At 62.8% G+C, this 27,699-nt stretch overlaps 2 protein-coding genes and 1 long non-coding RNA gene across 7 annotated transcripts; all 3 read left to right on the top strand.

Moving 5' to 3' along the window:
- The first annotated feature begins 1,571 nt into the window (after nt 1–1,571).
- LOC139585574 (myosin heavy chain, embryonic smooth muscle isoform-like) lies at nt 1,572–16,232 on the top strand. 3 transcript variants are annotated; one of them, XM_071418365.1, is made up of 11 exons: nt 1,572–1,852; nt 3,266–3,323; nt 5,651–5,701; nt 5,816–5,977; nt 6,241–6,369; nt 6,841–6,929; nt 7,871–7,970; nt 9,080–9,510; nt 11,393–11,501; nt 12,921–13,963; nt 15,918–16,232. In XM_071418365.1, exons 2-11 carry the CDS (start codon nt 3,273–3,275, stop codon nt 16,081–16,083), a joined length of 2,331 nt encoding a protein of 776 aa, XP_071274466.1. In that variant the 5' UTR covers nt 1,572–1,852; nt 3,266–3,272; the 3' UTR covers nt 16,084–16,232. The 3 variants fall into 3 exon arrangements, with proteins under 3 accessions (XP_071274466.1, XP_071274467.1, XP_071274468.1); XM_071418366.1 differs by lacking the exon at nt 1,572–1,852 and having other exon boundaries at nt 3,187–3,323; nt 13,373–13,963; nt 15,918–16,059; XM_071418367.1 differs by lacking the exon at nt 1,572–1,852 and having other exon boundaries at nt 3,197–3,323; nt 13,791–13,963.
- Nucleotides 16,233–16,414: 182 nt separating this feature from the next.
- On the top strand, nt 16,415–27,223 carry THAP7 (THAP domain containing 7). 3 transcript variants are annotated; one of them, XM_071418368.1, is made up of 5 exons: nt 16,415–16,545; nt 16,872–16,951; nt 18,583–18,738; nt 22,461–22,592; nt 25,385–27,220. In XM_071418368.1, the coding sequence occupies exons 2-5, from the start codon at nt 16,872–16,874 to the stop codon at nt 26,919–26,921; spliced, it is 1,905 nt and encodes a 634-aa protein (XP_071274469.1). In that variant the 5' UTR covers nt 16,415–16,545; the 3' UTR covers nt 26,922–27,220. The 3 variants fall into 3 exon arrangements, with proteins under 3 accessions (XP_071274469.1, XP_071274471.1, XP_071274470.1); XM_071418370.1 differs by lacking the exon at nt 22,461–22,592 and having other exon boundaries at nt 16,416–16,545; nt 25,356–25,954; XM_071418369.1 differs by lacking the exons at nt 16,415–16,545; nt 16,872–16,951 and adding an exon at nt 16,976–17,088 and having other exon boundaries at nt 25,385–27,223.
- On the top strand, nt 19,159–22,263 carry LOC139585577 (uncharacterized). The gene is made up of 3 exons (XR_011677119.1): nt 19,159–19,178; nt 21,212–21,241; nt 21,403–22,263. It is a non-coding gene; the product is annotated as an uncharacterized lncRNA (long non-coding RNA).
- Nucleotides 27,224–27,699: the final 476 nt, after the last annotated feature.

The raw sequence follows: 27,699 nt of genomic DNA, 5'->3' as shown, positions 1-27,699 counted from the left end.
CCAGTATAAACCAATATAAACCAGTATGGACCAGTATAAACCAGTACGGACCAGTATAAACCAGTATGGACCAGTATAAACCAGTATGGACTGGTACGGACCGGTATAGACCAGTATAAACCAGTACGGACCACCGCCGTGACGTCACACCCAACACAATGACGTCACATCCACCACAGTGACGTCACACCCGACGCCATCCCCCCTGCCCCCATCACAGCCGGCACCGTGACGTCACAGGGGGCGTCACGGGTGACGTCACCCGTGTCCCCTCAGGTGAGGGCAACACCCAAATTTTGGGGTGCCCTGTGTCCCCTCAGGTGGGGGCGGCACTGAAATTTTGGGGTCCCTGTGTCACCTGTGTCCCCTCAGGTGAGGGCAGCACCCAAATTTTGGGGTGGTACCTGTGTCACCTGTGTCACCCCAGGTGAGGGCAGCACCCAAATTTTGGGGTGTCCTGTGTCACCTCAGGTGAGGGTGGCACCCAAATTTTGGGGTCCCTGTGTCCCCTCAGGTGGGGGTGGCACTGAAATTTTGGGGTGTCACCTGTGTCCCCTCAGGTGAGGGTGGCACCCAAATTCTGCTCTGTGCCCCCCGGGCAAGGACAGGGGTGGCACCCGAATTCCGGGGTGCCTGTGACACCTGTGTCCCCTGGGGCGAGGGTGGCACCCACATTCCGGTGTCCCCTGGGTGCCACCCAAATTCCGGTGTCACCTGGGTGTCCCCTCGGGTGTCACCCTCATTCTGGTGTCCCTTGGGGTGCGGGTGTCCCCCCCATCCCGGTGTCCCCTGGGTGCCACCTCCATTCCAGTGTCACCCTCATTTTGGTGTCCCCTGGGGCGCGGGTGTCACCCTCATTCCGGTGTCCCTCGGGTGTCCCCCCCTCATTCCGGTGTCCTTGTGGTGCGGGTGTCCCCCCCATACCGGTGTCCCCTCAGGTGTCCCCTCATTCCGGTGTCCCCTGGGTGCCACCCAAATTCCGGTGTCCCCCGGGTGCCACCCAAATTCCGGTGTCACCCAAATTCTGGTGTCACCTGGGTGTCCCCTCGGGTGTCACCTCCATTCTGGTGTCCCTTGGGGTCCGGGTGTCCCCCCCATTCCAGTGTCACCCCCATCCCGGTGTCCCCTGGGTGTCCCCTTCATTCTGGTGTCCCCTGGGTGCCACCCACATCCCGGTGTCCCCTCAGGTGCGGGTGTCCCCCCCATTCCGGTGTCCCTAGCGTGTCCCCCCCCATTCCAGTGTCACCCTCATTCCAGTGTCCCCCCCATCCCGGTGTCCCCTCAGGTGTCCCCTGGGTGTCCCCCCCATCCCGGTGTCCCCTGGGTGTCCCCTGGGTGTCCCCTGGGTGTCCCCCCCATCCCGCTGTCCCCATCCCGCTGTCCCCATCCCGGTGTCCCCATCCCGGTGTCCCCTGGCTGTCCCTCCCATCCCGCTGTCCCCATCCCGGTGTCCCCTGCGTGTCCCCAACCCCTCCGGGTCCCCTCGGGCGGGGGCGGAGCCGCTGGAGCCGAACGGAGCCCGGGGGGGGGAGGGGAGGGGCGGGACAGCCCCGGGGGGAGGGGCGCGGTGCCACCGACGGTGACAGTGACGGTGACAGTGACGGGGCCACTCTCGGGGCCACTCTCGGGGCCATCGGTGCCACTCTCGGGGCCACTTTCGGTGCCACTCGGGTGCCACTCTCGGTGCTACTCAGGTGTCACTCAGGTGTCACTGACGGTGCCACTCTCGGGTGCCACTCAGGTGTCACTGACGGTGCCACTCAGGTGTCACTCAGGTGTCACTCAGGTGCCACTCTCGGGTGCCACTCAGGTGTCACTGACGCTGTCACACGGCCGGGGCTCGGCAGCTCAGGTGAGTGACAGGTGAGGGACACGGTGAGGGCGGGGGGGGTTCGGAACAGCCCGGGATGGGGCAGGGGGCACAAAAACCCCAAAACCCCCCCAGGGTGGAGCCCCAAAATCCCCAAATCCAGGGTGGGCAGGGGGCTTTGAACCCCCCCAGTTTGGGTCCCCAAAATCCCCCCAGGGTGGGCAGGGGGCTCCAAACCCCCGCAGTTTGGGTCCCCAAATCCCCTCAGGGTGGGCAGGGGGCTCCAAAAATCCCATCCAGGGTGGGCAGGGGGCACAAAAAAATCCCCAAACCCCCCAAGGTGGAGCCCCAAAATCCCCAAATCCAGGGTGGGCAGGGGGCTCAAAAACCCCAAAACCCCCCGAGGTAGAACCCCAAAATCCCCAAATCCAGGGTGGGCAGGGGGGTCCAAAAAATCCCATCCAGGGTGGGCAGGGGCCTCCAAATCCCCAAATCCAGGGTGGGCAGGGGGCACCAAAACCCCAAAACCCCCCAGGGTGGAACCCCAAAATCCCCCGAGGGTGGGCAGGGGGCACCAAAATCCCAAAACCCCCCAAGGTGGAGCCCCAAAATCCCCAAATCCAGGGTGGGCAGGGGGCTCCAAACCCCCCCGGTTTGGGTCCCCAAACCCCCTCAGGGTGGGCAGGGGGCTCCAAAAATCCCATCCAGGGTGGGCAGGGGGCACAAAAAAATCCCCAAACCCCCCAGGGTGGAACCCCAAAATCCCCAAATCCAGGGTGGGCAGGGGGCTTCGAACCCCCCCAGGATGGGGAGGGGGCTCCAAACCCCCCCGGTTTGGGTCCCCAAACCCCCTCAGGGTGGGCAGGGGGCTCCAAACCCCCCCAGGATGGCACCAAAATCCCAAAACCCCCCAAGGTGGAGCCCCAAAATCCCCCCAGGGTGGGCAGGGGGCACAAAATCCCCAAAACCCCCCAAGGTGGAACCCCAAAATCCCCAAATCCAGGGTGGGCAGGGGGGTCCAAAAAATCCCATCCAGGGTGGGCAGGGGGCTCCAAACCCCCCCAGTTTGGGTCCCCAAAATCCCCCCAGGGTGGGCAGGGGGCTTCGAACCCCCCCAGGATGGGGAGGGGGCTCCAAACCCCCCCAATTTGGGTCCCCAAACCCCCCCAGTTTGGGTCCCCAAACCCCCCCCAATTTGGGTCCCCAAACCCCCCCAGTTTGGGTCCCCAAACCCCCCCAGTTTGGGTCGGGGTCTCCAAACCCCCCCAATTTGGGTCCCCCAAACCCCCCCAGGATGGGATCCGGGGACCCCCGACCCTTTCCCCCCTCCCCAAAATAAAAAAGGACCCAGAGATTTTGGATTTTTGGGGGGGTCGGGAGGGGTCGGGGGTGGCGGGGCTGATGCGGATTTTGGGGAGGGGTCTCTGGGGGTCTCTGCTGCTGCTGCTGCTCCAGAGCCGTGATGGACACGGGGGACAACGGGGGACAGAGGAGCCCCCCGGGGATGGCACAGGTGAGGGGGGGACCCCCAGGTCAATGAGGGACCCCCAGATCAATGAGGGGACCCCCAGGTGAATGAGGGGACCCCAAGGTGAGGGGGGACCCCCAGGGATGGCACAGGTGAGGGGGGGACCCCCAGGTCAATGAGGGGACCCCCAGATCAATGAGGGGACCCCCAGGTGAGGGAGGGACCCCCGGGGGACCCCCAGGTGAATGAGGGGACCCCGAGGTGAGGGGGGACCCCCAGGGGACCCCCAGGTCAATGAGGGGACCCCCAGGTGAATGAGGGGACCCCAAGGTGAATGAGGGACCCCCAGGTGAATGAGGGGACCCCCAGATCAATGAGGGGACCCCAAGGTGAGGGGGGGACCCCAGGGGACCCCCAGGTGAATGAGGGGACCCCAAGGTGAAGGAAGGACCCCCGGGGACCCCAAGGTGAGGGAGGGGACACCGGGGACCCCCAGGTGAATGAGGGGACCCCCAGGTCAATGAGGGGACCCCAAGGTGAGGGGGGGACCCCCGGGACCCCCAGGTAAATGAGGGGACCCCCCGGGGACCCCCAGGTGAGGGGAGGGGACCCCCAGATCAATGAGGGGACCCCCGATCAATGAGGGGACCCCGGGGACCCCCAGATCAATGAGGGGACCCCCAGGTGAGGGGAGGGGACCCCCGGGACCCCCAGGTGAATGAGGGGACCCCCAGGTGAGGGGAGGGAACCCAGGGGACCCCCAGGTGAATGAGGGGACCCCGGGGACCCCCAGATCAATGAGGGGACCCCCAGGTGAATGAGGGACCCCCAGATCAATGAGGGGACCCCCGATCAATGAAGGGACCCCAGGGGACCCCCGATCAATGAGGGGACCCCCAGGTCAATGAGGGGACCCCCGATCAATGAAGGGACCCTGAGGACCCCCGATCAATGAGGGGACCCCCAGGTCAATGAGGGGACCCCAAGGTGAGGGAGGGACCCCCAGGTGAGGGGGAGGGACCCCCGGGGGACCCCCAGATCAATGAGGGGACCCCAAGGTGAGGGGGGACCCCCAGGGGACACCCAGGTGAAGGGAGGGGACCCCCAGATCAATGAGGGACCCCCAGATCAATGAGGGGACCCCCGGGGACCCCCAGGTGAATGAGGGTCCCCCAGATCAATGAGGGGACCCCAGGGGACCCCCAGATCAATGAGGGGACCCCCAGGGGACCCCCAGGTGAATGAGGGGACCCCAAGGTGAGGGAGGGGAGGAGTCGGGGGGGGGGCTTTGGGGGGGCTCAGGTGACTTTGGGGGGGTCCCGGGGGGTGGGGGAGGGGTCCCAGCCCCGCCCCTCCCCCCCACCTTTGGCTCGGGACCCCCGGAGCCCCCGGGGTGGCCCCCGGGTGGAATTGGGACACGGGGCGGGGACAGCGACAGCGACAGCGACAGCGACACAATGGGGACAGCGACAGCGACAGGGACAGGGACAGCGACAGGGAGGGGACAGTGGCCCCTCCCCCCACCGTGGGAACGGACACATCCCCTCCCCCCATCCCCCCCCATGCCCAGATTTTGGGACCCCCCCCCCCCTCCCCGAACTTTGGGACCCCCCCCAAGATTTTGGGACCTCCTGGACATCCCGGGGACCCCCCCAAGATTTTGGGAACCCACCCGAATTTTGGGACCCTCCCGGATTTCGGGGACCCCCCCCAAAAATCTGGACCCCACCCCCCTTAATCTGGGACCTCCCAAAACCTGGGACCCCCCCAAATACCTGAGCACCCCCAATACCTGGGACGCCCCAAAATTTGGGGACCCCCCCAAACCTGGGACACCCTCAAAGACCCGGGACCCCCCCCAAACCTGAGACCCCCCCAAACACCTGAGACCTCCCAAACTTTGGGGACCCCCCAAAGATTTGAGACCCCAAAAACCTGGGACTCCCCCAAACACCTGGGACCCCCCAATACCTGGGACGCCCCAAAATTTGGGGACCCCCCAAAACCTGGGACCCCCAAAACCCGGAACCCCCTCAAAGACCCGGGACCCCCCAATACCTGGGCCCCCCCAAATACCTGGGATCCCCCAAATTTTTTGGGACCCCCCCCAAACACCTGGGCCCCCCCAAATCTGGGACCCCCCCATAATTTTGGGCGCACCCAAATTTTGGGAGCCTCTGGACAACTCCGAATTCCCGGGGGCACTCGGGGTCCCCCGGAACCCCCCTGGATTTTGGGACCCCCCCGGATTTTGGGACCCCCCCCGGATTTTGGGGCCCCCCCAGATTTTTGGGATTTTTTGGAATTTTTGGGGATTTTTTGGGAATTTGGGGAATTTTGGGATCCCCCAGATTCCCCCCCTTGCCCCCCAGGCTCAGCACCGGCGGGACCTGGAGGCGGAGCTTCGTGACCTCAGCAGCCAGGTGGGCGGGGCTTGCAGAGGAGGGCGGGGCTAGCACCTGTCAGTCACACCCTGGCCCCGCCTCTCACTGAGCGGGGGGGGGCCTGCTGCTGTCAATCACCCCCTGCCCAATCAGGTGGCGGCGCTGGGGCGGAGCCTGGCGGCTGAGCGTGGGCGGAGCCTGATGGAGGGCGGGGCCCTGCGGGCGCTGGAGATCGCGGTGGGCGGAGCCAAGGCGCGGGTGGGCGGAGCCTGCCGGGCCCTGGACCGGGCCAAGGAGCGGCTGCGCCTGCAGCAGGTGGGCGGGGCCTGGGGCTGAGGGGGCGGGGCCTCTGAGGGGTGTGGGGGAAGGGGGTGTGGCCAGGGGGTGTGGCCTGTGAGGGGGCGGGGCTGGGTGGGGCCATGGGGGAGGGGCCTGATGGGGTGGAGCATCTGGAATGGGTGGGGTCAAGGTGGGTGTGGCTGTGATGAGGCTAAAGGGGGCGTGGTCTGAGGGTAGCGGGGAAGGGGGCGGGGGCAGGAGTGTGGGCGTGGCCTGTGTATGACCCCGCCCCTCTGCAGGAGGCGGGGCAGGTCCTGTGGGCGGAGCTGGAGGCCGCTCGCGCTACCAAGCTGGGGGCGGAGCTCCGGGCTCGGGAGGCGGAGTCTCAGTGCCGGGCCCGGGGGGCGGAGCTGGAGCGGCTGCGACAGGTGGGCGGGGCTAAGGCGAGGGGCGGGGACATTGGCAATGGGCGGGGCTAAGGTACAAAGAGTGTGGTTATTGTAATTGGGCGTGGCTAAGAATCAATGGGCGGGGCTATAACAACCTATGGGCGGGGCTAAGCACCAGTGGGCGTGGTCACTGTGTTTGGGGCGGGGCTAAGGGCCACTGGGCGGGGCTATAAGGAATGGTGGGCTTGGATGAAGACAAATGGGCGTGGCTATTGTAGTTGGGCGGGGCTAAGACTCAATGGGCAGGTCTATGACAGTGTGTGGGCGGGGCTAATGATAAATGGGCGTGGCCATTGCAGTTGGGGCGGGGCTAAGGACCAAAGGGCGGGGCCATTACCGCTGGTGGTGCCGCTATGGAATAATGGGCAGGGCTAAAGCAGCCGGTGGGCGTGGTTGTTGTGGTGGGCGTGGTTGTCGTGGTGGGTGTGTCCATTCTGGCCCCGCCCACAGGCGGTGCAGGCGGCCCAGCGTTCCCGGCGCCGGGCGGAGCAGGAGCGCGACCAGGTGGCGGCCAAGGTTGGCCCCGCCCCCCCGCCCAGGTGAGCTCGGCCACGCCCCCTCCCCAGGCCGAGGGGTCCCAGGGGGTCCCCCATAGCCCCCATGTGTCCCCCATAGCCCCCGTAGGTCCCCCAGTGTCCCCTGTATGTCCCCCAGTGTCCCCTGTAATGTCCCCCGTGATGTCCCCCAATGTCCCCTGTAATTGTCCCCCAATGTCCCCGGTGATGTTCCCCAATGTCCCCGGTAATGTCCCCCAACGCCCCCCAATGTCCCCCTGTAATGTCCCTGGTGATGTCCCCCAATGTCCCCAGTGTCCCCGGTAATGTCCCCCAGTGTCCCCCAGTGTCCCCAAATGTCCCCCAGTGTCCCCCTGTAATGTCCCCCAATGTCCCCGGTAATGTCCCCCGTGATGTCCCCTGTAATGTCCCCCAATGTCCCTATTGTCCCCTGTAATGTCCCCCCGTGTCCCCTGTAATGTCCCCTGTAATTGTCCCTTGTAATGTCCCCCAATGTCCCCCAGTGTCGCCCAATGTCCCCCAGTGTCCCCCAGTTCCCCCAATGTCCCCTGTAATTGTCCCCCAATGTCCCTGGTGATGTCCCCGGTGATGTTCCCGGGTAATGTCCCCCATTGTCCCCTGTAATGTCCCCTGTAATTGTCCCCCAATGTCCCCCAGTGTCCCCCAGTAATGTCCCCCAATGTCCCCCAACGTTCCCCAATGTCCCCCGTAATGTCCCCCAGTGTCCCCTGTAATGTCCCCCAATGTCCCCAATGTCCCCCAGTGTCCCCCAGTTCCCCCAATGTCCCCCAATGTCCCCCAATATCCCCATTGTCCCCTGTAATGTCCCCGGTGATGTCCCCCAATGTCCCCATTGTCCCCGGTAATTGTCCCCCAATGTCCCCCAATGTCCCCTGTAATGTCCCCTGTAATGTCCCCCAATGTCCCCATTGTCCCCGGTGATGTCCCCGGTGATGTCCCCGCAGCGCCCCCTGCGGTGACCCCGCGGCGCTGCAGGCGGCGCTGGAGGAGCTGCGGGAGCACAACCGGGACCTGCGGGAGCGGCTGCGGCAGCGCCTGGGACAGGTGGGGACACACCTGGGACACACCTGGGACACACCTGGGGGACATGGGGACACCTGGGGGGACCTGGGGGGACCTGCGGGAGCGGCTGCGGCAGCGCCTGGGACAGGTGGGGACACACCTGGGACACACCTGGGGGACATGGGGACACCTGGGGACAGGTGGGGACACCTGGGGACACCTGAGACAAACCTGGGGCACCTGGGGGACATGGGGACAGGTGGGGACACACCTGGGACACACCTGGGGGACATGGGGACACCTGGGGGGACCTGCGGGAGCGGCTGCGGCAGCGCCTGGGACAGGTGGGGACACCTGGGGACACCTGAGACAAACCGGGGACACCTGGGGGACATGGGGACATCTGGGGACACCTGAGACAAACTGGGGACACCTGGGGGACATGGGGACAGGTGGGGACACCTGGGGACAACTGAGACAAACCAGGGACACACCTGGGGACATGTGGGGACACCTGGGGGGACATGGGCACAAGTGTAGATGCACCTGTGAGTGCCATGGGCACAGGTGTGGGTGCCATGGGCACAGGTGTGGGTGCCATGGGTGCCAGACTCACCTGCCTCACCTGTGCCAGGTGGAGGAGCTGCGCTGGGCTCTGCTGGTTATGGGTGCCCACAGGTGTGGGTGCCATGGGTGCCATGGGTGCCACACTCACCTGTCTCACCTGTGCCAGGTGGAGGAGCTGCGCTGGGCTCTGCTGGTTATGGGTGCCCACAGGTGTGGGTGCCATGGGTGCCACACTCACCTGTCTCACCTGTGCCAGGTGGAGGAGCTGCGCTGGGCTCTGCTGGTTATGGGTGCCCACAGGTGTGGGTGCCATGGGTGCCACACTCACCTGCCTCACCTGTGCCAGGTGGAGGAGCTGAGCTGGGCTCTGCTGGTTATGGGCACAGGTGTGGGTGCCATGGGCACAGGTGTGGATGCCATGGGTGTCACAGGCACAGGTGTGGGTGCCATGGGCGCCATGGGTGCCACACTCACCTGTCTCACCTGTGCCAGGTGGAGGAGCTGCGCCAGGCTCTGCTGTTTATGGGTGCCCACAGGTGTGGGTGCCATGGGTGCCACACTCACCTGCCTCACCTGTCTCGCAGGTGGAGGAGCTGCGCCGGGCTCTGGCAGCCGCGGGCTCGCGGGCTCAGGACGCGCAGGTGGCGCGGGCCCGGCTGGCGCAGGAGCAGCGGCGGCTCCGGGAGCGGCTGCGGGACCCCCCCGGCACCCCCGGGACCACCGGGACCCTCGGGACCCCCGGGACCACCGGGACCACCGGGACCATTGAGACCATCGGGACCCCCGGGACCACCGAGGCCCCCGAGACCCCTGAGACCCTCGGGATCATGGAGACCCCCGGGACCATCGGGACCATCGAGACCCTCGGGACCCTCGGGACCATTGGGACCCTCGGTGGCCTCGGTGTCCCCGGTGGTCCCGGTGGTCCCGGGGGTCCCGGTGGTCCCGGGGGTCCCGAGCCCGCCCTGCGCGCCCGCTGCGCGCACCTGCAGGAGCTGCTGCGGAGAGAGGCGGGGTCAGCGACAGCGGGGACAGCGCGGGGACAGCGGGGGACATCGGGGGGGACACTGGGGGGGACATTGGGGGGGGCAGGGGGGACATTGGGGGGGACATCGGGGGGGACACTGGGGGGACATTGGGGGGGATCGGGGGGGACATTGGGGGGGACGTTGGAGGGGACATAGAGGGGACATGGGGGGACAGCGGACACAGGGACACTGGAGGGACATGGGGGGACATGGGGGGGACATTGGGGCGGACAGAGGGGACAGGGGACACAGGGACACTGGAGGGACATGGGGGGACATGGGGGGGACATTGGGGGGGACATTGGGGGGGACAGGGGACACGGGGGATGGGGGACATTGGGGCACGGGGGTGGCAGGGGTGGCACCAGGGACATGGGGGACACGGGGACAGGGCGGGACACGGGGGGGACAGGGGGGGACAGGGGACAAGGGGGACACCGGAGGGACACAGGGTGGGGACAGAGGGATGGGGGGACATGGTGGCAATGGGGGACAGAGGGGACAGGGGGGACAGAGGGACAGGGTGGGGACAGGGCGGGGACAGGGGGGACAAGGGGAACACGGAGGGGGGGACAGGGGACCTTGGGGGATCGGGGGGGCATGGGGGGACATGGGGGGACACGGGGGGGACAGGGGGGACATGGGGGGACATGGGGGGACATGGGGGGGACATTGGGGGGGACGGGGGGGACATTGGGGGGGGACATTGGGGGGGCATGGAGGACAGGGGGGGACATGGGGGGACATGGGGGGACATGGGGGGACATTGGGGGGGGACATTGGGGGGGACAGGGGGGGACAGAGGGACATGGGGGGACAGGGGGGACACCGGAGGGACACAGGAGGGGGGACAGAGGGATGGGGGGACATGGTGGCAATGGGGGGACAGGGGGGACACGGAGGGACAGGAGGGACACGGGGACCAGGGGGACACAGGGACGGGGTGGGGACAGGGCGGGGACAGGGAGGGACACGGGGACATGAGGGGGGACAGGGGGGACACGGGGGGGGGGACAGGGGACATTGGGGGATCAGAGGGACATGGAGGGACACGGTGGTATGGGTGACACGGGGGGACAGAGGGGACATGGGGGACACGGAGAGGGACACGGGGACATTGGGGGACCAGGGGGACACAGGGACAGGGTAGGGACAGGGTGGGGACAGGGCGGGACATGGGGGGGGACAGGGAGGGACACGGGGGACATGGGGGGCATGGAGAGACAGGGGGGACAGAGGGGACACGGGGGGGGGACAGGGGACATTGGGGGACAGGGGGGACACAGGGGGGACATTGGGTATGGGGGACGGGGTGGGGAGTGACATGCGTGACACAGGTGACACACAGGTGACTCTGTGGGTGACCCAGGTGACTGTGGGTGACCCAGGTGACACAGGTGACTCTGTGGGTGACACAGGTGACTCTGTGGGTGACCCAGGTGACACTCAGGGTGACCCGGGTGACTCTGTGGGTGACCCGGGTGACACTCAGGGTGACCCAGGTGACTGTGGGTGACCCAGGTGACACAGGTGACTCTGTGCGTGACCCAGGTGACACTCAGGGTGACACAGGTGACTGTGGGTGACACAGGTGACCCGGGTGACACTCAGGGTGACCCAGGTGACACTCAGGGTGACCCAGGTGACTGTGGGTGACCCAGGTGACACAGGTGACACTCAGGGTGACACTCAGGTGACTCTGTGGGTGACCCAGGTGACACTCAGGGTGACCCAGGTGACTCTGTGGGTGACCCGGCTGACTCTGTGGGTGACCCAGGTGACACAGGTGACTCTGTGGGTGACCCAGGTGACCCAGGTGACCCTCAGGGTGACACAGGTGCCACCCGGGTGACGGCGCTGTCCCCGCAGGGCGCGGGTGGCGCTGTCGCGCTGTGCCCGCCTCACCGGGCGCCGCCTGCGGCTCCTGGCGGCCGAGGCCGAGGAGCAGCGGCTGCGGGGGCAGCGGTACCGGGAGCAGGTGAGCGCCACCTGTGGCACACCTGAGTGGCACCTGTGTCACACCTGAGTGTCACCTGTGTCACCTCAGTGTCATCTATGTGTCACCTGTGTCCCCTGAGCGCCACCTGTGGCACACCTGAGTGGCACCTGTGTCACACCTGAGTGGCACCTGTGTCATCTGTGTGTCACCTGTGTGTGACCTGTGTGTTATCTGTGTGTCACCTGAGTGTCAGTTGTGTGTCACCTGTGTCAGCTGAGTGTCAGCTGAGTGTCACCTGTGGCACCTGAGTGTCACCTGTATCACCTCAGTGTCACCTGTGTCACCCTAGTGTCACCTGTGTGTCACCTGTGTGTGACCTGTGTCACCTGAGTGTCACCTGTGTGTCACCTGAGTGTCACCTATGTCACCTGTGTGTCACCTGTGTCAGCTGAGTGTCACCTGAGTGTCACCTGTGTGTTACCTGAGTGTCACCTGTGTCACCTCAGTGTCATCTATGTGTCACCTGTGTCCCCTGTGTCACCTGAGCGCCACCTTTGGCACCTGAGTGTGACCTGTGTGTCACCTGTGTGTCACCTGTGTGTGACCTGTGTCATCTGTGTGTCACCTGTGTATTACCTGTGTCACCTGTGTGTCACCTGTGTCAGCTGAGTGTGACCTGAGTGTCATCTGTGTCACCTGTGTGTCACCTGTGTGTCATCTGTGTGTCACCTGTGTGTGACCTGTGTGTCACCTGTGTCACCTGAGTGTCACCTGTGTGTCATCTGTGTGTCACCTATGTCACCTGAGTGTGACCTGTGTCACCTGTGTGTCACCTGAGTGTCACCTGTGTGTCACCTGTGTGTCACCTGTGTGTCACCTGTGTCACCTGCTGTCACTTACTGTCACCTGTGTGTCACCTGTGTGTCACCTGCTGCCACCTGCTGTCATTAACTGTCACATTCTGTCACGAGCTGTCACTTCCTGTCACCTCCTGCCCCCTGCTGTCCTGTCCTGTCACTGCTGTCACCTCCTGTCCCCCACAGCCTCTGTGTCCGCACGTGTCCTCCCTGTGTCCCCACGTGCCAACGTCCCCAATGTCCCCAATGTGTCCCCCAATGTCCCCCAATCCCCCCAATGTCCCCCAAGATCCCCAATGTGTCCCCTGTGTCCCCAATGTGTCCCCAGTGTCCCCAATGTGTCCCCAGTGTGTCCCCAATGTGTCCCCAATGTCCCCAATGTGTCCCCATTGTCCCCAGGCCCGTGTCGCGGACGCCGCTGCCCGCCTGGTGGCCCGGCAGGTGGCCCTGGTGTCCCCAATGTCCCCATTGTCCCCAGGCCCGTGTCACAGACACCGCTGCCCGCCTGGTGGCCCGGCAGGTGGCCCTGGTGTCCCCAATGTGTCCCCAATGTCCCCAATGTGTCCCCAATGTGTCCCCAATGTGTCCCCAATGTCCCCAGGCCCGTGTCACGGACGCCGCTGCCCGCCTGGTGGCCCCAATGTGTCCCCAATGTCCCCAATGTCCCCAATGTCCCCAGGCCCGTGTCGCGGACGCCGCTGCCCGCCTGGTGGCCCGGCAGGTGTCCCTGGTGTCCCCAATGTGTCCCCAATGTCCCCAATGTGTCCCCAATGTGTCCCCAATGTCCCCAATGTCCCCAATGTGTCCCCAATGTCCCCAATGTGTCCCCAATGTCCCCAGGCCCGTGTCGCGGACGCCGCTGCCCGCCTGGTGGCCCGGCAGGTGGCCCTGGTGTCCCCAATGTCCCCAATGTGTCCCCAATGTCCCCAATGTCCCCAGGCCCGTGTCACAGACGCCGCTGCCCGCCTGGTGGCCCGGCAGGTGTCCCCAATGTGTCCCCAATGTGTCCCCAATGTCCCCAATGTGTCCCCAATGTGTCCCCAATGTCCCCAGGCCCGTGTCACGGACGCCGCTGCCCGCCTGGTGGCCCGGCAGGTGGCCCTGGTGTCCCCAATGTGTCCCCAATGTGTCCCCAGTGTCCCCAATGTCCCCAGGCCCGTGTCGCGGACGCCGCTGCCCACCTGGTGGCCCGGCAGGTGGCCCTGGTGTCCCCAATGTCCCCAATGTCCCCAATGTCCCCAATGTGTCCCCAATGTCCCCAATGTGTCCCCAATGTCCCCAGGCCTGTGTCACAGACGCCGCTGCCCGCCTGGTGGCCCGGCAGGTGGCCCTGGTGTCCCCAATGTCCCCAATGTCCCCAGGCCCGTGTCGCGGACGCCGCTGCCCGCCTGGTGGCCCGGCAGGTGGCCCTGGTGTCCCCAATGTCCCCAATGTGTCCCCAATGTGTCCCCAATGTCCCCATTGTCCCCAGGCCCGTGTCGCGGACGCCGCTGCCCGCCTGGTGGCCCGGCAGGTGGCCCTGGTGGCCGCGGGCACTGCCCGGCTGCTGGCCCAGGGCCGCCTCCTGCGCCGGGAGCTCGAGGACGTCGGGGACGGCGCCGCCGCCACCGCGCGAATGCGGGCGCGGCTGAGGGCGCGGCTCAGGTGGGCGGCGGCCACACAGGGGACCCCATAGAGACCCTATAGGGACCCTATGGACCCTATGGACCCTATAGAGACCCTATAGAGACCCCATGGGCCCTATAGAGACCCTATAGAGACCCTATAGAGACCATATGGGGGCTATGGACCCTATGGACCCTATAGAGACCCCATGGACCCTATAGAGACCCTATGGAGACCCCATGGGCCCTATGGAACCTATAGAGACCCCATAGAGACCCTATGGAGACCCTATAGAGACCCTATGGACCCTATAGAGACCCCATAGAGACCCTATAGACCCTATAGAGACCCTATGGACCCTATGGAGACCCTATGGGGTCTATGGACCCTATAGAGACCCTATGGGCCCCATAGAGACCCTATGGGCCCTATGGACCCCATGGACCCTATAGAGACCCCATGGGCCCTATAGAGCCCCTATGGGCCCTTTAGAGACTCTAGGGGGGCTATAGAGACCCTATGGACCCTATGGAGACCCTATGGGGGCTATGGACCCTATAGAGACCCTATAGAGACCCCATGGACCCTATGAAGACCCTATAGACCCTATAGTGACCATATGGACCCTATGGGCCCTATAGAGACCCTATGGAGACCCTATGGATCCTATGGAGACCCCATGGACCCTATGGACCCTATGGAGACCCTATAGAGACCCTATAGAGATCCTATGGACCCTATGGGCCCTATGGACCCTATAGTGACCCTATAGACCCTATGGATACCCCATGGGCCCAATAGAGACCCTATGGGGGCTATGGACCCTATAGAGACCCCATGGACCCTATAGAGACCCTATAGAGACCCTATGGAGACCCTATGGAGACCCCATGGGGGCTATGGACCCTATAGAGACCCTATAGAGACCCCATGGGCCCTATGGACCCTATGGACCCTATAGAGACCCCATGGGCCCTATAGAGCCCCTATGGGCCCTTTAGAGACTCTAGGGGGGCTATGGAGACCCTATGGACCCTATAGAGACCCCATGGGGGCTATGGATCCTATGGAGGCCCTATAGAGACCCTATGGAGACCCTAAGGGCCCTATAGAGACCCCATGGACCCTATGGAGACCCCATGGACCCCATAGAGCCCTTATGGGCCCTATAGACCCTATAGAGACCCCATGGACCTATAGAACCACTATGGACCCTATAGACCCTATAGAACCCTATGGGCCCTATGGTATCAGTGGGGTCCCTATGGGGTTTATGGGGTCCCTATGGGGTCTATGGGGTCTCTATGGGGTATTGGGGCGCCCTATGGGGTCTGTGGGGTCTGTGGGGTCTCTATGGGATATTGGGGTCCCTACGGGGTTTATGGGGTCCCTATGGGGTCTGTGGGGTCCCTCTGGGGTTTGTGGGGTCTATGGGGTCTCTATGGGATATTGGGGCTCCCTATGGGGTTTATGGGGTGCCAGTGGGGTCTATGGGGTTTCCATGGGATATTGGGGTCCCTATGGGGTCCCTATGAGGTATTGGGGTCCCTATGGGGTCTGTGGGGTCCCCTATGGGGTCTATGGGGTTTCTGTGGGGTTTCCATGGGATATTGGGGTCCCTATGGGGTCTGTGGGGTCCCTATGGGATATTGGGGTCCCTGTGGGGTCTGTGGGGTCCCCATGGGATCTATGGGGTTTCTGTGGGGTTTCCATGGGATATTGGGGTCCCTATGGGGTCCCTATGAGGTATCGGGGTCCCTCTGGGGTCTGTGGGGTCCCTATGGGGTTTCTGTGGGATTTCCATGGGATATTGGGGTTCTCTATGGGGTCTATGGGGTTTATGGGATATTGGGGTCCCTCTGGGGTTTCCATGGGATATTGGGGTCCCTATGGGGTCTATGGGATTTATGGGATATTGGGGTTCTCTATGGGGTTTCTGTGGGTCTGTGGGGTCTGTGGGGCCTCTGTGGGGTCTCACGCCGTCCCCCCCCAGGTGTGACCCCATGAACCTGTCCCGCACGGTCCGGCGGATGCTGCGCGACAGCGACAGCGACAGCAGCGACAGCGACAGCGGCGACAGCGGCGACAGCGACAGCGGCGACAGCGACAGCGGCCACGCCCCCCCAGACCCCGCCCCCAGCGCTGGGGACACCCCCTGAACCCAAACCCAATTGGGTTTTTTTTTAATCACAATTGGGGGTTGAAATCCCCCAAAACCCCCCAAAATCCCCCAAAATTTGGGGGACACCCCAAAACTTTTTCCTCATTGTGGGGGCTGAAACCCCCCAATAAACCCCCACGATTCCAACGAATCCTCCCCAGTCTGTTCGGGGGGGTGGGCGAGACCCTTTTTATCCCAGTTTAGGGGGTTAAATCTCCCCAAAAACCCCAAAAAGCCCCAAAATCTCCCCAAAATCTGTCGGGAGGGGGCGCGGCGCGCACGCGGGGGAGGGGGCGTGGCTCGCATAGCTAATGAGCCGGAGGCGCGGCTCATCCGACCAATCACAACGCGGCATGCAAATGAGGCGCGGCCTCGGCGGCCGCCGTTCTCGCGGCCCCCGCGAGTTCTCGCGAGACTTCCGGGGAGGCCGCGGCGGCGGCGGCGGGATGGGAGCGCCGAGGTGGGGCCGGGAAAGGGGGGGCGAAAACGGGGCAAAACCGGGGAAGAACGGGCAAAAAGCGGGAAAAAACGGCGGAACGGGACGGGAGGGGGTGTGGGGAGGCGGGTCAGGCCGTTCTGGGGGGATGTCAGGCCCGTTGAGCGGGGAGAGCGGGGCAGGCCCTGCGTGAGGGGGTGGGGGGGGCAGGGCCGCGCTGAGGGAGGAGGGGCGGAGGTGACACTGAGGGGGTTTGGGGGTGACACTGAGGGGGTTTGGAGGTGACACTGAGGGGGTTTTGGGGGTGTCCAGGGGTTTTGGGGAGCCCAGTGACACCCCTGTACCCGCAGATGCCCCGGCACTGCTCCGCCGCCGGCTGCTGCACCCGCGACACCCGCGACACTCGCGGCAGAGGCATCTCCTTCCACCGGTGAGGGCAGCGAGGGGACACCCCCACACCCCCGAGCCTCCCCCGCAACCGTGCCCGCCTTCCTGTCACCGCTGTCACCTCCGTGATCCCCCTCCTGTCACCGCTGTCACCTCGCCCTCTGCAATGGGCTGTCCCAGGTGTCAGCCCCCCCCCCCCCCTTCCTTTAACAATGGGCTGTCCCAGGTGTCACCTGCCCTTAGCAACGGCTGGCACAGGTGTCACACCGCCCCCCTCAGGAATGGCCTGTCCCAGCTGTCACACCCCCCTTTAAAAATGGGCTGTCCCAGCTGTCACCCCCTCCTCAGGCAGGAATGGGCTGTCCCAGGTGTCACCCCCCGTCAGCAATGGGCTGTCCCAGGTGTGTCTGGGCTGTCCCAGGTGTGTCCCAGGTGTGTCTGTCCCCCCACATTTCAGCAATGGGCTGTCCCAGGTGTCACCCCCTGTCAGGAATGGGCTGTCCCAGGTGTGTCTGTCCCCCCCCATTTCAGCAATGGGCTGTCCCAGGTGTGTCCCAGGTGTGTCTGTCCCCCCCTGTTTGAGGGATGGTTCGGCCCTGTCCCCCTGTAAGGGCCCGGCTGGACCGTTCCATTCCCAGGTGCGCGGGGAGGGGGGGAAGGCTCAGTCCTCACAGCTCACCTGTGTGCCCCCTGTGTCACCTACTGTCACCTGTGTGTCACCTACTGTCACCTGTGTCACCTGTGTGTCACCCATGTCACCTGTGTGCCACCTGTGTGTGATCTGTGTGCCACCTGTGTGCCACCTGCGTCCTTCCTGTGTCTCCCCGTGTCCCCATCCTCTTGTGTCCTCTCCCACTCCTGTGTCCCCCTGTCACCGGTGTCACCCCCCAGGAATGGCCGGTCCCTGTCCCTGTGTCTCTGTCCATGTCCCCGTGTCCCCGTGTCCCCAGTGTCCCCAATGTCCTCATGTCCCTGTTGCTGTCCCAATGTTCCCATTGATGTCCCCTCAATGTCCCCATTATTGTCCCCATTGGTGTCCCCAGGCTGCTGCAGCGTGACGACCCCTGTCGGGCACAGTCCCCAGTGTCCCCATGCCATGTCCCCTCAATGTCCCCATTGATGTCCCCATTGGTGTACCCAGGCTGTCGTGGCGGGATGGCCCTTGGTGGGGACAGTCCCCGATGTCCCCTCAGTGTCCCCTCAGTGTCCCCAGTGTCCTCATGTCTCCCATGACCCCTCAGTGTCCCCAATGTCCCCGTTGGTGTCCCCAGGCTGCCACAGCAGGACAACCCCCAGCAGGCTCAGTCCCTGATGTCCCCGATGTCCCCAATGCTCTCAACATCCCCAATGTCCTCAGTGTCCCCTCAGTGTCCCCAGTGTCCCCTCAGTGTCCCCATTAATGTCCCCTGTTGTCCCCACGCTGCTGTGGTGGGACAGCCCCTGTCAGGCGCAGTCCCCAATGTCCCCGTACAATGTCCCTATACAATGTCCCCAATGTCCCCATTAATGTCCCCAATGTCACTGTCCCCAGGTTACCCCGCCGTGACGATCCCCACCGTGCCCAGTGGTTGGAGAACAGCCGGCGGGCACAGTCCCCAATGTCCCTGTACAATGTCCCCATTGCTGTCCCCAGTGTCCCCAATGTCCCCTCACTGTCCCCATTGGTGTCCCCAGGCTGCCCCGCCGTGACGATCCCCGCCGTGCCCAGTGGTTGGAGAACAGCCGTCGCCGGGACCCGTCCGGGGGCGGGCGCTGGGACCCCAGCTCCAAGTACATCTACTTCTGCTCCCAGCACTTCGAGAGCACCTGCTTCGAGCTCGTGGGCTACAGGTGCGTGTGCAGGGGGGGTACAGGTGTGTGTGTGTACAGGTGTGTGTACAGGTGTGTACACAGGTGTGTGTACAGGGGGGTACAGGGGTGTGTACAGGTGTGATAACAGGTGTGTGTGTGCAGGGGGGTACAGGTGTGTGTACAGGTGTGTGTACAGGTGTGTGTACAGGTGTGATAACAGGTGTGTGTGCAGGGGGGTACAGGTGTGATAACGGGTGTGATAACAGGTGTGTGTGTGCAGGGGGGTACAGGGGTGTGTACAGGTGTGTGTACAGGTGTGATAACAGGTGTGTGTGCAGGGGGGTACAGGTGTGATAACAGGTGTGATAACAGGTGTGATAACGGGTGTGATAACAGGTGTGTGCGTGCGGGGGGGGTACAGGTGTGATAACGGGTGTGATAACAGGTGTGTGTACAGGTGTGTGTACAGGTGTGCACAGGTGTGATAACAGGTGTGTGTACAGGTGTGATAACAGGTGTGTGTGTGCAGGGGGGTACAGGGGTGTGTACAGGTGTGATAACAGGTGTGATAACAGGTGTGCACAGATGTGATAACAGGTGTGTGCAGGTGTGATAACAGGTGTGTGCATGTGCGGGGGGGGTACAGGTGTGTGTACAGGTGTGTGTGTGCGGGGGGGTGTACAGGTGTGATAACAGGTGTGTACAGGTGTGATAACAGGTGTGTGTGCAGGGGGGGTACAGGTATGTGTACAGGTGTGTGTGCAGGGGGGTACAGGTGTGATAACGGGTGTGATAACAGGTGTGATAACAGGTGTGCACAGGTGTGCACAGGTGTGATAACAGGTGTGTGTACAGGTGTGTGTACAGGTGTGATAACAGGTGTGTGTACAGGTGTGATAACAGGTGTGATAACAGGTGTGTGTACAGGTGTGTGTACAGGTGTGATAACAGGTGTGTGTGCAGGGGGGTGCAGGTGTGTGCGGGTGTGATAACGGGTGTGATAACAGGTGTGTGTGCAGGGGGGTACAGGTGTGTGTGCAGGTGTGCACAGGTGTGATAACAGGTGTGTGTGCAGGGGGGGTACAGGTGTGTGTACAGGTGTGCGTGCAGGGGTGTACAGGTGTGTGTACAGGTGTGTGCAGGGGGTACAGGTGTGTGTACAGGTGTGATAACAGGTGTGTGTGCAGGTGTGTACAGGTGTGTACAGGTGTGTGTGCAGGTGTGTGTACAGGTGTGTACAGTTGTGTCACAGGTGTCACAGGTGTGTACAGGTGTGTACATTGTGTACACGTGTGATAACAGGTGTGATAACGGGTGTGATAACAGGTGTGATAACAGGTGTGTGTGCAGGTGTGTGTGCAGGTGTGTACAGGTGTGATAACAGGTGTGTGTGCAGGGGGAGTACAGGTGTGATAACAGGTGTGTGTGTGCAGGGGGGGTACAGGTGTGTACAGGTGTGTGTGTACAGGTGTGTATAGGGGGTGTACAGGTGTGTACAGGTGTGTGTGTGCACGTGTGTACAGGTGTGTGTGCAGGTGTATGTGTGCGGGGGGTACAGGTGTGATAACAGGTGTGCACAGGTGTGATAACAGGTGTGTGTGCAGGTGTATGTGTGCGGGGGGGGTACAGGTGTGATAACGGGTGTGATAACAGGTGTGCGTGTGCAGGGGGGGTACAGGTGTGTGTGTACAGGTGTGTGTACAGGTGTGTGTGTGCAGGGGGGTACAGGTGTGTGTGCAGGTGTGATAACAGGTGTGTACACAGGTGTGTACACAGGTGTGATAACAGGTGTGTGCGTGCGGGGGGGTACAGGGGTGATAACGGGTGTGATAACAGGTGTGATAACAGGTGTGTGCATGTGGGGGGATACAGGTGTGTGTACAGGTGTGATAACAGGTGTGATAACAGGTGTGTGTACAGGTGTGATAACAGGTGTGTGTGTGCAGGGGGGTACAGGGGTGTGTACAGGTGTGATAACAGGTGTGATAACAGGTGTGTGTACAGGTGTGATAACAGGTGTGTGTGTGCAGGGGGGTACAGGGGGGTGCAGGTGTGATAACAGGTGTGATAACAGGTGTGTGTACAGGTGTGATAACAGGTGTGTGTGTGCAGGTGTGTGTGTACAGGTGTGTGTGCAGGTGTATGTGTGCGGGGGGGGTACAGGTGTGATAACAGGTGTGATAACAGGTGTGTGTGTGTACAGGTGTGTGTGCAGGGGGGGTACAGGTGTGATAACAGGTGAGTGTACAGGTGTGCACAGGTGTGATAACAGGTGTGTGTACAGGTGTGTGTACAGGTGTGTGCAGGTGTGCACACAGGTGTGATAACAGGTGTGATAACAGGTGTGATAACAGGTGTGTGTGTGCAGGTGTGTGTGTGTGCAGGGAGGTACAGGTGTGTGTACAGGTGTGATAACAGGTGTGTGTACAGGTGTGTGTACAGGTGTGTGTACAGGTGTGTGTACAGTTGTGCACAGGTGTGATAACAGGTGTGATAACAGGTGTGTGTGCAGGTGTGTGCAGGTGTGTACAGGTGTGTGCAGGTGTGTGTGCAGGTATGTGTGCAGGTGTGTGTGCAGCTGTGTACAGATGTGTGCACAGGTGTATACAGGTGTGCACAGGTGTGCTCAGTGTGCACAGGTGTGTACAGTTATGTCACAGGTGTGTACAGGTGTGATAACAGGTTTGTGCAGGTGTGTCATAGGTGTGCACAGGTGTGTACAGGTATGTACAGGTGTGCACAGGCGTGTACAGGTGTGCACAGGTGTGTACAGGTGTGTACAGGTGTCACAGCTGAGTCCTGGGGTCACTGTTGTGTCCTGGGGGCTCCAGGTGAGTTTGGGGGGAGCTCCAGGTGAGTTTGGGGGGGCCCCAGGTGAGTTTGGGGGGGGCTCCAGGTGAGTTTGGGGGGCTCCAGGTGGGGGAAACCCCCAGCGATTTCAGGTTCTCCCCCCAGGTTTTTGGGGTCCCCCCAGTTTTTGGGATCCCCCCAGGTTTTTGGGGTCCCCCCCAGGTTTTTGGAGCCCCTCCCAGGTGTTGGGGTCCCCCCAGGTATTTTTGGGGTCCCCCAGGTTTTTGGGGTCCCCCCCAGGTATTCCAGGACCCCCCCAGGTATTTCAGGGCCCCCCAGGTATTTCAGGGTCTCCTTTAAAAGGTTTTGGGGTCCCCCCCAGGTTTTTGGAGCCCCTCCCAGGTGTTGGGGTCCCCCCAGGTTTTTGGGGTCCCCCCCAGGTATTCCAGGACCCCCCCAGGTATTTCAGGGTCTCCTTTAAAAGGTGTTGGGGTCCCCCCAGTTTTTGGGGTCCCCCCCAGGTTTTTGGGGTCCCCCCGGTTTTTGGGGTCCCCCCAGGTATTCCAGGACTCCCCCCAAGTATTTCATGGTCTCCCCCCATTTTTAGGAATCCCCTGACCCCCCCCCCCCCAGGTTTTTGGGGTGCCCCTGATCCCCCATTTTGGGGTCTCCCCAGGTATTTTGGGGTCCCCCCGGGTATTTTGGGGTCCCCCAGGTATTTTTGGGGTGTTTTGGGGTGTTTTGGGGTGCCCCTGACCCCGTTTTCCCCCCGTTTCCCAGTGGTTATCACCGCCTGAAGGAGGGGGCTGTGCCCACCGTGTTCACCCCCATTTTGGGGTCTCCCCAGGTATTTTGGGGTCCCCCCAGGTATTTTAGGGTCTCCCCAGGTATTTTGGGGTCCCCCAGGTATTTTTGGGGTATTTTGGGGTGTTTTGGGGTGCCCCTGACCCCGTTTTCCCCCCGTTTCCCAGTGGTTATCACCGCCTGAAGGAGGGGGCCGTGCCCACCGTGTTCGCCCCCGGCCCCTCCCGGCCCCCCCGGCCCCCCAAGCCCCCCCCGGATCGGGACCCCCCGAGACCCCCGCGGGGCGCCCGCAGGTGGAGGTGAGCGAGGGGGGGGATTTTGGGGGGATTTTGGGGAATTTTGGGGAATTTTGGGGAATTTTTGGAATTTTGGGGGAAATTTTGGGGAATTTTGGGGGGATTTTGAGGGGTTTGGGGGGATTTTGGGGAATTTTGGGGGGATTTTGGGGGGATTTTGGGGGGATTTTTGGGGGAATTTTGGGGAATTTTGGGGGGATTTTGGGGGGGTTTTGGGGGAATTTTGGGGGATTTTGGGGGGATTTTAGGGGGTTTTGGGGGGCTCGGGGCTCCCCAGTTCATCCCAGTATGGCCGGGCCCTGTGGGATCCCCGTTTCCCCCCCCCCATTTTTCTTGACCCCCCCCCAATTCCCCTTGGCCCCTCCCACCCCTGAGACCCCACCCCCAATTCCCCTGGCCCCACCCACCCCTGAGACCCCACCCCCAATTCCCCCTGGCCCCTCCCACCCCTGAGACCCCACCCCCAATTCCCCCTGGCCCCTCCCACGCTGAGACCCCACCCCAATTCCTCCTGGCCCCTCCCACCCCTGAGACCCCACCCCCAATTCCCCTTGGCCCCTCCCCTTCTGGGCCCCTCCCCCCAATTCCTCCTGGCCCCTCCCACCCCTGAGACCCCACCCCCAATTCCCCCTGACCCCTCCCACCCCTGAGACCCCTCCCCCAATTCCCCCTGGCCCCTCCCCCTCTGGGACCCCCCACCCCAATTCCCCCTGGCCCCTCCCACCATGAGACCCCACCCCCAATTCCCCCTGGCCCCTCCCACCCTGAGACCCCACCCCCAATTCCTCCTGGCCCCTCCCACCCCTGAGACCCCACCCCCAATTCCCCCTGGCCCCTCCCCCTCTGGGACCCCTCCCCCCAATTCCCCCTGGCCCCTCCCACTCCTGAGACCCCACCCCCAATTCCCCCTGACCCCTCCCACTCCTGGGACGCCCCACCCCCAATTCCCCCTGGTCCCTCCCACCCCTGAGACCCCACCCCCAATTCCCCCTGGCTCCTCCCACCCTGAGACCCCTCCCCCCAATTCCCCCTGGCCCCTCCCACTCCTGGGACCCCACCCCCAATTCCCCTGGCCCCACCCCCAATTCCCCCTGGCCCCTCCCACTCCTCTGGGACCCTCCCCCAATTCCCCCTGGCCCCTCCCACCCCTGAGTCCCCACCCCCAATTCCCCCTGGCCCCTCCCCCTCTGGGACCCTCCCCGAATTCCCCTTGGCCCCTCCCACTCCTGGGACGCCCCACCCCCTTTTGGGGTCTCTCCAGGGCTATTTTGGGGTCTCTCCGTGGGTATTTTGGGTATTTTGGGGTCTCTCCGTGGGTGTTTTGGGGGGGGGTTTCTCCGGGGCTTTTTTGGGGTCTCTCTGGGGCTGTTTTGGGGTCTCTCTGGAGATAATTTTGGGGGTGTCTCCAGGGCTATTTTGGGGTCTTTCCGGGGCTATTTTGGGGTCTTTCTGGGGCTATTTTGGGGGTCTCTCCAGGGAGATTTTGGGGTTTCTCCATGGGTATTTTGGGGTCTCTCTGGGGATAATTCTGGGGTCACTTCAGGGATATTTTGGGGGTGTTTCCGTGGGTATTTCGGGGCTCTCTCCGTGGGTATTTTGGGGTCTCTCCGGGGATATTTTGGGGTCTCTCTGGGAATATTTTTGGGGTCTTTCCGGGGCTATTTTGGGGTCTCTCTGATGCTGTTTTGGGATCTCTCTGGGGCTATTTTGGGGTCTCCCCAGGGATGTTTTTGGGGCTCTCTCCGTGGGTATTTTGGGGTCTCTCTGGGGCTATTTTGGGGTCTCTCTGGGGCTGTTTTGGGGGGTTTCTCCGGGGCTTTTTTGGGGTCTCTTTGATGCTATTTTGGGGTCTTTCCGGGAATATTTTTGGGGTCTTTCCGGAGCTATTTTGGGGTCTCTCCAGTGATAATTTTGGGGTCTTTCTGGGGATAATTCTGGGGTCTCTCCAGGGATATTTTGGGGGTGTCTCCAGGGCTATTTTGGGGGTCTCTCCACGGGTATTTTGGGGTCTTTCCGGGGCTATTTTTGGGGTCTCTCTGGGGGTATTTTAGGGTCTCTCCAGGGATATTTTTGGTGTCTTTCCGAGGATAATTCTGGGGTCTCTCCGGGGCTATTTTGGGGTCTCTCTGATGCTATTTTGGGGTCTTTCCGGGAATATTTTTGGGGTCTTTCCGGGGCTATTTTGGGGTCTCTCCACGGGTATTTTGGGGCTCTGTCTGATGGTATTTGGGGTCTCTCCAGGGATATTTTTGTCGTCTCTCCAGTGATAATTTTGGGGCCTCTCTGGGGGTATTTGGGGGCTCTCCGGGGATAATTTTGGGGTCTCTCCAGGGATGTTTTTGGGGGTGTCTCCAGGGCTATTTTGGGGGTCTCTCCACGGGTATTTTGGGGTCTCTCCGGGGCTATTTTGTGGGTCTCTCCGGTGATAATTTTGGGGTCTCTCTGGGAGTATTTGGGGGGTCTCTCTGATGGTATTTTGGGGGAGTCTCTCCAGGAATATTTTGGGGTCTCTTAGGAGTATTTTGGGAGTCTCTCCGGGGATAATTTTGGGGCTCTCTCCGGGGATATTTTGGGGTCTCTCCGATGATATTTTGGGGTCTCTCCGGGAGTATTTTGGGGGTTTCCCCGGGAATATTTTGAAGGTCTCTCCGATGCTATTTTGGGATCTCTCTGGGGTTATTTGGGGTCTCTCCAGGATTATTTCGGGGCTATTTCCAGGGGCATTTTGGTGTCTCTCCGGGGCTATTTTTGGGGCTCTCTCTCCAGACTGACCCCCCTCTCCCCTCTCCCCACAGACGCGACCCCCCCCCCAGCCCCGCCGCCCCCCCCGGTCCCCTCGGACGTCTCCTGCTTCCCGCGAGACTCCAAAGACCCCGGCCCGCCCCCGGCCGGCACCCACGGCGGGGTCCCGGCCCTGCCCGGCCCTTCGGGCTCCATCCCAGAGACCCTCCTGGTGGCCACGGGCGACGGAGCGGCCGCCACCACCCCGGCCCTGCCCGAGGGAGCGCCCCCGACCCCCGCGGGACCCCCGGCACCGCCGGCGCCGCCGTCGCCGTCGCTGTTCATGCTGCGACTGCCGCCCCGGGCCGGCTCGTACATCCAGAGCGAGCACAGCTACCAGGTGGGCAGCGCCCTGCTCTGGAAGCGCCGCGCCGAGGCCGCGCTGGACGCGCTGGACAAAGCCCAGAGGCAGCTCCAGGCCGGGAAACGCCGCGAGCAGCGGCTGAGGCTGCGCCTGGCGGAGCTGCAGAGGGAGCGCAGGGCCGGCCCCGAGCCGCGGAGGAGCTCCAAGGAGCGCCTGGAGGTGATCGGGGATGGAGGAGGAGGAGGAGTTGGAGGTTTGTAAATAAAGGATTTTACCCTGAGGGTGCGGCTGGTGGAGCTCCAGGGGGGAGGGAGAGCAGAGGAGCTCCAAGGAGCCCGTGGAGCTCCGCAAGGAGAGGAGAGCAGAGGAGCTCCAAGGAGCCTGTGGAGCTCCAGGGGGAAGGGAGAGCGGAGGAGCTCCAAGGAGCCCGTGGAGCTCCACAAGGAGACGAGAGTGGAAGAGCTCCAAGGAACCCGTGGAGCTCCACAAGGAGAGGAGAGCGGAGGAGCTCCAAGGAACCCGTGGAGCTCCACAAGGAGAGGAGAGCAGAGGAGCTCCAAGGAGCCCGTGGAGCTCCGCAAGGAGACGAGAGTGGAAGAGCTCCAAGGAGCCCGTGGAGCTCCACAAGGAGAGGAGAGCGGAGGAGCTCCAAGGAACCCATGGAGCTCCACAAGGAGAGGAGAGCAGAGGAGCTCCAAGGAGCCCGTGGAGCTCCGCAAGGAGACGAGAGTGGAAGAGCTCCAAGGAGCCCGTGGAGCTCCACAAGGAGAGGAGAGCGGAGGAGCTCCAAGGAACCCGTGGAGCTCCACAAGGAGAGGAGAGCGGAGGAGCTCCAAGGAGCCCGTGGAGCTCCACAAGGAGAGGAGAGCAGAGGAGCTCCAAGGAGCCCGTGGAGCTCCGCAAGGAGAGGAGAGCAGAGGAGCTCCAAGGAGAGCCTGGAGCTCCACAAGGAGAGGAGAGCGGAGGAGCTCCAAGGAGCCCGTGGAGCTCCGCTAGGAGAGGAGAGCAGAGGAGCTCCAAGGAGCCCGTGGAGCTCCGCAAGGAGAGGAGAGCAGAGGAGCTCCAAGGAGCCCGTGGAGCTCCACAAGGAGAGGAGAGCAGAGGAGCTCCAAGGAGCCCGTGGAGCTCCGCAAGGAGACGAGAGTGGAAGAGCTCCAAGGAACCCGTGGAGCTCCACAAGGAGAGGAGAGCGGAGGAGCTCCAAGGAGCACCCGGAGCTGCTTGGAGATGGAGGAGGAGGGCGGTGAGGAACTGGAGGAGCTCCGAGGCTCGGAGGCGGCGCGGAGGTTTGGAAATAAAAGATTTCGCCCTGAGGGTGCGGGCTGGAGGAGCTCCAGGGGGAAGGGAGAGCAGGCACCGAGCCGTGGAGCTGCGGCTGGTGGAGTTCCACATGGAGGGGAGAGCGGAGGAGCTCCAAGGAGCTCGTGGAGCTACACAGGGAGGGGAGAGCGGAGGAGCTCCAAGGAGCAGAGAGGGGAGAGCGGACCCCAAACCACGGAGGAGCTCCAAGGAGCGCCTGGAGCTGCTCGGGGATGCTGGAGGAGGAGGAGGAAGAGGAGGAGGAGGAGGAGGAGGGCGGTGAGGAGTTGGAGGTTTGTAAATAAAGGATTTTTGCCCTGGGGATTTTGCGGCTGGTGGAGCTCCAGAGGAAAGGGATTAAAAGGGATTAACCACTAATTAACCTTTGCTAATTACCCTGCGGCCGTCAGCACCGCAGAGCCACCAGAGGAGCCGCTACAACCCCAAAGAAAATTCAAAAATGGGAATGAAGGGTTTAATTTCTATCAACTCTCAAGGTGCTCCAGACCTCCCCAAAGTCCCTAATTAATCCCTAATTAGTCTTTGCTAATTACCCCGGGACCATCAGTGCCCTGGGGCCACCGCGGAGCCCCCCCCGAGGAGCCTCTGCAACCCCAAAGAGACTCAAAAATGGGAATTCAGGGTTTCGGTTCCACCAACTCCACAGTGCTCCAGACCTCCCAGAAGGGCTTTAATTAACCCCTAATTAACCTTTGCTGATTACCG

The sequence above is a fragment of the Agelaius tricolor genome, unplaced genomic scaffold, assembly GCF_023055355.1.
Source record: "Agelaius tricolor isolate 1412-34295 unplaced genomic scaffold, bAgeTri1.0.p SCAF_85, whole genome shotgun sequence".
NCBI classification, from domain to species: domain Eukaryota; kingdom Metazoa; phylum Chordata; class Aves; order Passeriformes; family Icteridae; genus Agelaius; species Agelaius tricolor.
Note: the sequence above shows the minus strand (reverse complement) of the source record. Positions and strands in the feature narration are given on the sequence as shown.